The sequence below is a fragment of the Lepisosteus platostomus genome, chromosome 17 (genome assembly GCF_059453375.1).
Source record: "Lepisosteus platostomus isolate fLepPlt1 chromosome 17, fLepPlt1.hap1, whole genome shotgun sequence".
NCBI classification, from domain to species: Eukaryota; Metazoa; Chordata; class Actinopteri; order Semionotiformes; family Lepisosteidae; genus Lepisosteus; species Lepisosteus platostomus.
In genome coordinates, this window is record NC_142627.1 from 6,407,036 (window position 1) to 6,419,406 (window position 12,371).

Below are 12,371 nucleotides of genomic sequence, written 5' to 3' on the forward strand. Positions count from 1 at the left end.
TCTGCATGGATTAATCCTTTACTTGTCAGGAATCCTCAGTGAAAGGGTATAGAGATCCTGTGCAGACGCCAGAGTTGGTAGATGACAAGGCAGGCGAACAATCCAATACATAAGGCGAGTTCGTGGTCCGAAGGAAAAAGGTGATTCAGAATCCAGGAGGTATGATTGAAGCAAACAATCCGAAGCAAGAGGCGAGGTCACAGTCAAAAGGAGTAAGGTGGGTTGAAATCCGGGAAGTACACTGGTGGCCAACAATCCAAGACGAGAGGCGAGGTCCAAAGTCCAAAGGCTAAAGGGCAGTCCTGAATCCAGAAGAGTGCGAGGTACAGAATAAACGCCAGGTAGCGCTCTCAAGGAGTAGACTCAATACCGAGCAGCAGGAAGTGGGTTAGGATGGTTAAAATAGCGCTGCTTGCTGCACGGTAGAGAGTGCGCTGATGGATTAACACATGCGGCGGCGCTTGTTATTATTAACCCGCTGCTGGTACTGGTTGGTTCTCTTTCGAGATGATCTCCGCTGACTGGTGGTTGTGACAGTACTTGTTCCTTTGCAGCTAATCGATCCCGTCGTTTCTTGAAGGGAGCCAAGCTATCGGCTTCCACAACATGGCTGGGCAGCTGGCTCCACGCTCTTGTGATCTCCTGTGTCAACACGTGCCAGCAGTGTCTCATCTTTTGCATCATTATGCAGCATTTTAATTCTGTGTCTCCTCGGGCCTCATGTAGAGGGTCATTGCTCTGCTCTGTCTCCTCACACCTGGGTCTGCTATGGTAAAATCCAGCCTTCACCTGGTCACCTGGTCGCCCACAATCTGGAAACCATTCCTAAACTCAGCACAAAGGGTGGTCTTATGTTAATCATAACAGAGGTAGTGGTTACACAGCTTTTTTTAATTTAAAACAATAACGCTTCATGCCTGTATATTGATGTTCCCATGTTATCAGTATTTGTTTCTTGTAATTGTCATTTAGCCATAACCACTGTTTCTTAATGTGGAATACCTACTGATTCAGATGCAGTGTGTCAATTAATCAAAATTTAAGTAAGGTATTACACCATGTAAACATCTAAGGTTCAATGCAGGTTTTGTATAGCTCTTGTTTATTGAAATGTATATGTTCTTTTACTAGTTATATAAATGTACGAGAGGACTTAGATGCATTAAGCTAAAATCGGTCAGTAAATAATCAAAAATAATCAGAGAACAGAAAAATAAGAGAGTGGGGCTAAGACAGTACTGCAGCCAGACGCAATTACCTCATTGCCATGAAAAGTGGGTGTGTTTCCATCATTGCTGTTGTTACAAGGAACATATGAATATTGTAGACTGATTGTCTACAGTTTAGCTAGAAAATCACATTGGTTCAAAACCAGCAAAACCTGAAAATGTTCTTTCTGAGTCAACATATCTCTGCTACAGTAAGGAACAAAAGACATAGGCAGTGCAATTCATTTAGTTGTCCCTCTATGGTGAGTCAGCTGTGTGCATTCAGCATTCAGCAGCTCAAGCGAGTAGCACTGAAGGGAAGACAACTCCCCTCTGAGAACTGAACCAGTTGGTCATGAGTATGGATTTCTATCAGCTGTGAAGTCTGATAGTGTAACAGGCAGGATTATGACAGCTAGTTTTTTTTGGGGGGGGGGAGGGGGTTAATCAGAATTGATTATTGAATGCATGCTGAAAAATCAATATCGTGGGTAACTGCTGTTCTGAAAGACCTGTAACATCAGTACTATGCAGATTAGGACAGTTACATAACTGGGAAAAGGTACATCTGAAATGTGTAGACATTTTTTCATAAACCGCTGAAGCAGGGAAGCTGAAGCCTTATTCATATCATATGCTGTATTAGGCACCATGACTGAGTGCTGACATAGCTGTGGAACACCAGGTAGTATAAAGCTGTGTGTGTGAGGTTTTGGACAGTGTTCCTGGAACTGCAGTAAAGAAACAGCTTGTCCACACTACAGGAAAAGTTGCAATGCAATGCCCAAACTGTTGATGTATTCCAGCCATAAAGATATCTATGCCAATAAAACAGCAACAATTCAAAATGCAGCAACAAAGCTCATTTTAGTACCAGAAGCTTAATGAGACTGCTCACACAACCTCCTGTTTCTAGTGCAGTGTATTGGGTTTTAATTTGATGTAAAAGGCTACTAGAAGAAACAAGGGTCAAGAACATAGGGAGTTTATTATCTGAGCTTAAATTCAAATGAGTGCTCAAATTCAAAGCAGTTCAGTTAACTAGGGCCTGCAATCATTTTCATTTATGTACAGCAGAATTGCACCTCTGTCTGACTGGCAGCCACATCTAGGAAGAGAAACCACCCAGGCACTTAACATAATTGCACTTTTCTCTTCCCAGTGACTGAAATGCTGAAATGACTATTACTCCTTGTAAAGTGCAGTACAGTGGTTCAACACATAGCCCTCCCACAGCGTATTGCAAACTGGTAATTAATGAGAGTTTGATGGAACAATACCAAGTGTAGCTGAGAAAAATCATTGTGTTATTGTGTCTTGTGTTTATAGGGTGTATAATGGATTTACTAAACCAGTTTCACAAAATGGGTGTGACTTTATTGTCCTGCATGGAGTGTTGCAATGCCTGTGAGCAGATTGCCCTTAAAGGGGAACTCACTGGGATGCTGAAGGCTCTATAGAGTAACAGACACAGACCCTAAACAAACACCCACTGTCATTGGCATAAAATACATCAAAGGCACTGTACACATTTCCACAACCGCTGAGAGCCACAACTGATCAGCTGCTCAGCTGCTCCCGTGTTCTTGTGTGCCTTTGTGTTACGGAGTTAGCCACTGTCTAGGGAGTGGCTCTGTGCATGCTCGGAGCCTGGGAGTGACGGGGATTGAATCCCGGCAGGGTTAGGGAGGGCCGAGCTTGTCACATTGGCACATTAGGGAGTTTCCAGGTGCAGTCGTCTGCGGGAGCACTAAAGGCTCACTGGCGGCACAGCTGCAGCAGGAGCCATCTCTCCCTGTGTGAAGCCACTTCTCTATTGTTGCCTGCAGGAGCCGGAGGGCCCGAGGTGAGAGGGACACAGTGGCTCCACTGTGCCATCTACCTTTAGATGTCCGGCCCCCAAATTGTTTTCTTAATTAAACTCAGAACAAGCTCTTCACGTGCAATGTGTGGTTAATTGTTAAAGGGGGACTGCAGTCCCAATTTCTCAGACCGGTTATTGAATTCGCGGTAAACAAAATAAACTCATTGACGGTATAGAAAACTTTGACGGATTCCGAATGAAGCTCAAAATCTTGAACTTTGTGAAAGTCGCCACGTTGTCGCAAACCCCTGGTCTTGTCACGGGTGAGTTCCCACGATTTGAGACGTGAAGCGGCCCTTCCGGCTCACTAGTCGCTGTAATGACTCATGCAATGTACGAGCAAATAAGTACAGGCTGTGCAGCAGATGTTTCACCACAGAAAGTCCCCAATGTGATCTGCAGAGTTAACAAATGGAAGTGAGTTCTATTTATCAGCAAAAACATATCAAAGTCAAGAGAAATGTTTCTATTGGACTAAAAGAGCTGTATTCACAAGCCTGCTTGAAATGCACTCATCAATGCTGATTCTTTCTAACCCCAAAATATAAAAATAGCGTTGCAGTTCCCCTTTTAGAACATAAGAAAGGTTACAACTAAGAGGAGGGTATTTAGCCCAGTCTCATTTGGCATGTTCAGTATGGAGAGAATGATGTCTATTATTCTGCCTTCCCATCTGTAATGTAGACAAGGATCCTTGACAAAGGACAAATCTCTGATGACAGTTCCTTGTTCTGTATTAATTCAGTTTGTGTTTAGTGTCTCCTGATCAGTTTAACAAGCATGTCTTCAGGCAGGATGTCTTTGTCTTGTGAATAGCAGCAGTAGTGCACAGTGTGGCACGACGGGGGGGCGTGCCCAGTGTGGAGGCGGAGCCCTGGTAGAAGGGCGGAGCCTCGCCTTTGTAGTCCCAGCTGTCCCAGCCTCTAGATGAGCCCCGGCTGGGCGGGTCCTATAAAGGCACACTGGACACCCCCCAATGGGACGAGGAAGGACACCCCCGGAAGGGGGGAGTTTGACACTGACAGTCCCGGAAGGGATTGCACCCATGCAAGGTTTTCTTCTCGTTCCGCCTGTCCCATCATGCACTTTCACCGGGGCAGGCACACACACACTTTTTCACGCACAAAGTTCCTGGTTTTTTATGCCTTATGCATCCTGCTCACCGGACTGGACCCCGCTGAATAGGTTCAGTCCAGTCTCGTCACCTCTGTGCCAGCGGCTCTTTTTTCCCAGGATAGACCCCTTTAAATAGGGTAAGCCCAGCCTGGAGGTCACGAGGCACAGCGGTACTCTTTCTTTTGCCTTTTTGTTTGTTTTTTCACTCTTTTTGTGTTATTTTTGGTCCCTGCTAACCTGCTAACCTCACACTGGGGTGTTGACATCTTACCGGTGCTTGTCTCGCCCACTGCACCCTGCCAAGACAGTGATAATCGATCTGGTTTAAGAGATGTTGCCAGCACAGTGTCTAGGCTGGCCTGGTCACCAGGTTATCTGTATCTTAGTTTGGAAACAAACAATTAAATATTTTTTTATGGCGTTTGAGGTAGAAAAATACGCTGCCCAGCTAATGACATTATAAAATTTGAGTTCAAATCCAGCAAATTGTAAGTAATGGCAAAAAAGCACAGTTGCTTAATTCCGCTATGACATGAAGAAAAATATGTCAATGTTCAAAACAGATTAGAGGCTAAATGACATTATCATTAATGTAATGGCAATGCTGGCACAGAACAAACTCTGTTCTTTTTATAGATATCTATTATCTCATGCATCTCAATGCTTTCATTTGCCGCATCAGAGCCAGTTTGAGCTAGTAATACCATCTGTAAAAAAAATCCTATTTTTGTTCTGTGCGTTACCTTCTGCTTAGGAGGACTATATCAGTTCTGGGATTCACAATATGAACACGTTTTAACCAGTTTCTTTTTCCAGCCTGAGGCCTTGCCTCTTTTGGCTTGTACACTGTAGTGCAGTGGTCTTTACTGCACTACGGAAATGAAAGTACAGTAAGGTGCATCTTCTAATGAAGGGCCACTCTTCCAAAGATGTACAATATATCGGAGTTCAGTTTATTTGTCATATGCACAAGGGCAGTGAAATGCTTATTTGTTTGTACGCTCCAATGCGATGACATTAAGGAAACACAAAGACATGAAGGAAACAGCAACTTAAACACAGAACAAAAGCAGCAACAAGGAAATGCAACAACACTGAACTTGAATAGAACACATGCAGTGTGCAAAAAATATCAGTGTGAGTCAGTGGTAGAAGTAGAGTTCAATAATCTGACATCTTTCAGGAAGACCCTGTCTCTCAGTCGGGATTGTGCCCTTATGCTCCTGTAACACTTACCAGAGGGCAGGGGAGAGAAATGTGAGAAACCAGAATGATTGTTATCCTTAGCAATACTCCCAGCCTTCCCGAGAGAGTGAGTTGTGAAAATGTCCACAATAGAGGGGAGCTTTACTCCCATAATGGACTGGACCGACCTGATCACAACCTATAACTCCTTTCGGTCAGACATCGAGCTGATGCCAAACTACACAGTAATACACGTCCATTGCGCACGTCTAGAACACAGTAAGAATACTGTTTCGCCTCCTTTGTAGCTGCAGTTACATGTGCTGGTACCATGTTGAATTGTTAGTATTGAAGGTTCCCAGGAACTTGAATCTGCTAACTATCTCTACAGCCACCTCATTGATGTGAAGAGGGGTGTGATGCCCACTCTGCTTTCTGAAATAAACAGCCAGCTCTTTGGTTCTGCTGACATTGAGATTAATGCCAGGACACCAATCCACCAGGTTCCTGACCTTCTTACTGGCAGTCTCGGCAGTGTACTTATAGATGGAGTTGGAGCTGTGTCTGGGCACACAGTCTTTGGTGAACAAGGCAAACAGCAGGGGGCTAAGCACACAGCCTAGAGGGGCATCCACTGTATATTGACAGTCAGTGTGGAAGAAAGCTTTCCATCGACCCTCACAGTCTGCAGTCTGCCAGTCAGGAAATCCAGAATCCAGCTGCATAGAGAGGTGTTCATACCCAGATCAGATCATTAAGCTTGCTGATTAGTCTGGGTGGAACTATAGTGTTAAAGGTGGAACTGTTATCAATGAAGAGCATTTCTCAATATGTGTCTTTATCATCCAAGTGAGCCAAGGCAGTGGGAAGAGCCAGGGAAACAGTGTTGTCAGTGGACCTGTTACGCTAGTATGCAAACTGCAGGGAGTCATTCAAGGGCTATACAAAATATTGAACAAACAAATTCCTTTAAAAGATTAATGATAAAAAAGAATATATTTTGTTCTAGTAACCTGTGGAGCTGGTGATTTGACTTTTTCAAACAAAACTGGTGTGGGGAAGATTTTTTCATTTTGGCTCCCAATGAATAATATCACGTCACTTTTCTTTAAAAAAGGTTAGAATGGAGACCTGTGTGTAAATGAGAATAGATTAATTTGATATTGAAAAAAAAAACCCAGAAAGAAAAATCAATGGCTGTTTCCCCACCCAGATAAGGCTCCACATCTGAAACATTTTTCTAGCGCACCAAACAAACTGTCTGTCCAGTAAATGCATTATACAGTACCTCTGGTGAAGTGCAATTGCTTATTCCATTTACAAGACCTTTCATTTTCAGCATGAAAATGCTGTCTAGGTAGTGCTCGGGACTGGTGTTAGGCAAGGACATGCCTTCAACTACTAAGGGGCACTGTCCATGAAAAGGCTCTGTCCGAGTGGCGCAGAAAAAAGTTGAGCACCTGTAAAGAAAGCTAGACACTTAATGAAGGACTGTGTCATTGTATGAGGATGCTGGTGCTGTTTTAAAATAGGAAACAATAAGTGCACGGTCTGCTGTGCATGTATTTTTTATCGGTTCTTTTCTAATGCAAGCCCTGGCACTGGTTTGTGCCAAGATTTTGTTCTTTTCTCAGATTCTTGTTTTGTTCTCTCTGATGCGATAAAATGCATTATCTTACTCCAAGTCCTGGTGCCTTGCAGCATTGAACAAGAAACAGACACACTTTAGACCCCTAAAGTGTGAGGCAAGTAAAATACAACTCCCAGCACTCCCTTCACTTCTTGTATCTCACTCAGCTGTTCCTCATTTAACAACACTTTGATAACTAGCAGTCATGTGAAGAGACGGATGTGGGCATGTAGGGGCCAACAGTGTGGGTGACACAAACAATATTACTGCTGTAGTGGATTGGTGGTTGGTTATAAGCGGTACAACGTGTCTCCTGACCACTAGGAAAGTCATTTTTTTTCAATGATTTGATTGTTAGAATCGCTGCTTGGCAGTTTGACTATTTGCAGATGACCCTATTCCCCTGGACTGTAGTATACACATAAATTAATCACTAGAGTATCTTCACTAAATACAGGCTGAATCCTCTGATTCAGTGTATCAGGACTGTCTACTTCCATGAGGATGGTGACCTGTACTGGCTTGTCTTTACTTGTCACAACCTTCCTCAGCTGCTGTACACCCTGCTCTCCCTTGCTTTCCGTTCCTTTGAGACCTTCTTCATCTCCCCCTCTGCTTCCAGATCTATGTGCACCTGAAGGAGAGCTCAGGCCCCGACGGGCTGGACACGTTGAAAAACAAACCGCAGCTGCACAGCCTGGTGGCCAAACAGCTGTGCAGGAACCTGGCTGGAAAGAACTCCATCATCTTCACCGGGCCCAGCATCACCAGCCTCTGCCTGTTCGAGGAGTTTGAGAAACAAGGTCAGGAGCACTGCGCCCTCATGCGTCGCCCCTTGTAGTTCTGCACGTACCGGTTGGGACGCCCTTTAAAAAGGGTTTTACGTCCAGGCAGAATTGGTTCCACTCTTGTCTTGTCTCCAGATAAATTCCAGTAAACGTTGCAAAACGTACAAGCTGGCTTGGAGCAAAACGTTGACCTACTCTGCACTTTTAAGTCCTAAACCTGTCTCTTGGCGACTGTGTTCTGTTCACGCTTACTTAATGGCCAGAAAATCAGGTCACGCTTTTTCACATAGGAAAACTGCCAGGGAACCTATAAGTAGAATTGGAGGATCATTGTGCGTGACCGGAATCCCACAGAACGTAGAGTAGCAAAGGGACGATCTGAAAGACGAAATCCAAAGGCTGGGTCGATAAGGGAGGCCAAGGTCCGGTAACGAGAGATATCCAAAAACCAATCCAAAAGTCAAAATCCAGAAGGCAAGGTCAAGAGGCGGAAGCAGAAGATTCGTAACAGGAGATCAGTCAAAAGGCTTACAAACGCACACTGGAGAATATTACAAGAGGCTTCTCAATAGTGAGCGTGGGAAGGTGTGTCAGGGGAGTTTAAATACTGAAAGGAAAGGGGTGTGATTGGATGATTGGTTAGGGAGTGAGAATTTGAGAGATCTGGTGCATGTGAGAATGTGATGGGTTCAATCAGGGATGAGATTGTGAAGCAGTGGTTCTGGGAATGCAACGTCGTTTGTGAGGGAGAGTGTGGGGTGTGACAGGGATAGAACGGCGTTTCCGAGGTAGAGTGTGGGGCGTGACAAAAACGTGAGACGGGTTCAGTGAATGTCTCCACATGGCTTCCAGAGAAAGCGAGGAAAGTGAAGGGAACTGATGGTAGAGTAGCAGGCAACATGATACAGGATGCAAATGAGTTGTGAGCCCACGAGACGTGTGCAAGATGTTTCAGCTTTGCACTGAGGGCTTTGTTAATTGGTGAAAAGCCATGCTTTCTATCCATTAAAAAAAAAGAAACCCCATTTGTTCCAAAACTAAGCATACGAGTGGAGGTGTGATGTATCATCTAATGCTTTCCTCCCTGGCTGTCATCAGTCACTGCAGCATCTGCTTCTCCTCGGACCCACAGCTCATCAGGTAATGAGTGGGAGTCAGTGCCTGCTTGTGCTGTGTGCCGAGCCACCTCTCTTTCTTCAGGCTAATATTGGATCCAGATTCCCTTTTCCAAGATAGCAGGTTTGAAGTCTCTCCTCTGGCTCAGTGGGGGATCTTGCACACATTAGGTATCAATGCCAAAGGGCAGATTATTGATTGGAGAGGAGATGGTTTCAGAATTCAATAGATGGCTGAAACCATTTTATATCAAAGAATTTTTTAAAAAATCTTTAGAATCTCCAGCTGTTTTCTCCAACAAACCCAACTTTGTCTTTAGATAGAGAGCTGCTTAGACTGAGGTGGATGTTCACAGAACCTGATTTCCTTATTTTTTATACTGTAATTGTAATTGTGATTTTGTTTATTCCTTCTACAGAATTTGTGAGCCTCCCATTTGAGGTATATTGATTTAACCACTTCTACTTACATTTGTAAACTGTGACACAGTACTGAAGAGAAAAAAGACTTCTTGAGAGGCTTGAAAGGATGTGTTTGGTATTGAAGCCCACTGTCAAACAGTGCGCTTCAAAAATGAATTGATCAAGGTTGATCAGCTCTGTTTGTGGAAGTGAGAGTTTATATCGGTCACTCTGGCAGTTTTTAAGATTTGAATCTGCACCATTCAATACTGCATCTGGAATTTTTGCTAGATATAATTTTTGTGGGGGGCAGTGAGTTATGTTGTCTGCTATAGGTACCAACACATGATGAGGTGGACTAACACCCTTCTCTTCTTCAATGGAGTGTACATTGGCCTGAACATGTTTTGTTAACAGAACGAGAAAGTGTGAGGCTTCTGTTTTACTGGGCATGATTGCTAAGGTGTTGTCTGCTGGCTCTTCCAAGAATGGAAGTGAGATGAAAACAAGAGATGATGAGCTACTTCTCTCCCCAGACATCTACTGCTGCGGCCTCCTGAGCTCCAGGAAGAGCGACTGCACTGGGCTCCCCCAGTCCATGCTGGTGAACCCTGAGGTGCCCCAGCGCCGAGGGCAGTACAGGACCAAAATGAAAGGCAACATGTCCCTCATCTGCTGGTACAACAAGGGTCATTTCCGTTTCCTCACCAACGCCTACTCGCCCAGCAAACAAGGTGACTTTCCCTGTTCGGTGGTGATAACTGAGGAGGGATACTGTATGTCCGCAGGGCCGTTTCCAAATAAGCAGCAGGTTCTGTGAAGCGCTAAGCCATTAGGGTGTTGTTCGTGAGCAGCTAGAATCCCAGGGTCAATGTTGTTTTTTTCGGGCAAATTTGGTATTTCAAGCCCTTGTTCCTCAATCTGCTTCATACATTCGCACCCCAGCAGTGTCACAGGAAGCAGACACTATATCTGACCTGTGCCAGTCCAATGGCAAAGCTCTCGGGCTTCCTCAGCTGCTCCAAGGGGCAGGAGGTGCAGCCCGACCCCTGTGGAACACATGGGACATCAGCCAAGATATAGATGGGCTCCAGTAGTCCCAAACCCCATCTCTGTAATTATAATAATAATAATTAATAATTGCTTACACTTATATAGCGCTTTTCTGGACACTCCACTCAAAGCGCTTTACAGGTAATGGGGATCCCCTCCACCACCACCAGTGTGCAGCCCCACCTGGATGATGCGACGGCAGCCATAGTGCGCCAGAACGCTCCCCACACACCAGCTCTCAGTGGGGAGGAGAGGAGAGTAATGAAGTCAATTCATAGATGGGGATTATTAGGAGGCCATGATTGGTAATTCCAATGGGAAATTTGGCCAGGACACCGGGGTTACACCCCTAGTAGATACAGTATGTTTTATCTCCTGTTACTGCGGTCCCTCGCTTCAAAACCAAAACCCACCTACTGTTGAACTGGAACGGCTTAATGAAGTTAAACCCCCTTCACATTCCAGATGGCAGAATCCCACATCAAAACATACACAATGTCAACAATTCAGCAGGACGACAGAGGAAAACATTCTGTCTTTAGATTTTGTAGCTCTACCTAGTTAGCTCCAGCGACGGATTTTCGTCTCGGCTCAGCGAAGCAGCTTGTCCAGATTAAGCAGCAGCGGAGCTAAGCCTCTTTGACATTCCGTTTGCTTCCGCCTGGTCAGGGCTGTTCACGCTGCTCAGATTCGCTCCCCCCTCTGCTTTATTTTCGTGTGTCGTGAGGTTGAGCGCAGTGCACAGGGTTCAAAGGCAGTCCCACTTCAGCCAGAAGGCACTCTCAGTGGCGTAACGCCAGTTTGAAATTAAAATTGTTCTGAGGAAGAATGGGATCTGGATTTGCCCAGGTGTGTCTCCGGAAACAAGTGTGTTGACCTTTACTTAAGGTCCCCTTTAGCCATGGGAAAGAAACTGGGATATTGGGCTGGGATATGTGGCACACCTTCACGCAAAGTCTGATAACGCTCGGGAGACATTCAGGCATTGCATGTTGCATCTGCTTCCTTCTGTCAGTAAACTTCTACCCAAATGCTCTCAAGCCAGATTTGCCGATTCAATCATGTCTGCTTCCAAATGTCCAGGTCCTTCCCTCCATGTACTAAAACTTCAGTGGTCAAAGATCCCTTATTTCCCCAAAAATCTATGTTCCCATAAAGATCACATTTCTGAGTTAAGAAAGATCCAAAACTACGATAAAAACAAATAGTTCATGTTTTCTCTCTTTTTACTGTAGAATTTTCCTCTCTTTATTTTTCTCATCCCTTTTTGCACTTTTAAAATTGGATTCACTGCAGGAGGGAACCCTGCTGTTACAATGTACTGTGTGCTGGTCAGCAGGTGCAGCAGTGCTAAAAGTATTGGAGAGCTGGCCGAACCTGGAATGATGGTGTGAAACCTTTGCAAGTTAGAACAAAAGTCATAAATGATAAGAAGCCATTAGGCTCATCTTCTAGCCTGTGTGGTAGATGGTAGCTAATCGATCCAAGGATCTCAGCCAGTTATGTCTTGAAATAAACCAGGCTATCAGCTTCAACATGACTGGGTACCTTGTTCCAGACTCCCAGTTCATTACATGTAATGAATCTATGAAAGAATTTCCTAAAACTGAGGAATTTTCGTGTGACAGTCAGGTTATTGGGGGAGTCTGTGACAGAGAAACACGTCTTGCTCCTAGATAGTTGATCAACGTCTTTACCTGTTACTGTTCTAATTCAGTGTGTCTTTGTGTCCCGATCAGGAATGATCATTAAGAGGAAAAGTGGTGAAATCCCCTGTCCCTTAGCAGTGGAAGCCTTTGCAGCCCATCTCAGCTACATCTGCAAATATGATGACAAATACAGCAAGTGAGTGACGTTTATGACTACAGTCACACTTTACAATAAGTGTCCATGATTACAGCAGAATTATACGTGCAGTAGCTCATGATATCCACATGATCAGTCTGTTTGTGTGTAAAATACTGCAACAATTTAGAAAACATAACCCTGTGCCTAAATATTAACTTATAT

At 44.5% G+C, this 12,371-nt stretch overlaps 1 protein-coding gene across 2 annotated transcripts in view; it reads left to right on the forward strand.

Annotated features, from left to right (window-relative positions):
• pgbd5 (piggyBac transposable element derived 5) overlaps positions 1-12,371 on the forward strand; it is a 38,638-nt gene that overhangs the window by 18,244 nt on the left and 8,023 nt on the right. For both annotated transcript variants that reach the window (XM_088610230.1, XM_088610229.1), the window contains exons 4-6: positions 7,626-7,806; positions 9,845-10,042; positions 12,101-12,206. In XM_088610230.1, coding sequence (XP_088466356.1) covers positions 7,626-7,806; positions 9,845-10,042; positions 12,101-12,206 — 485 coding nt within the window. The remainder of the gene's footprint in view (positions 1-7,625; positions 7,807-9,844; positions 10,043-12,100; positions 12,207-12,371) is intronic.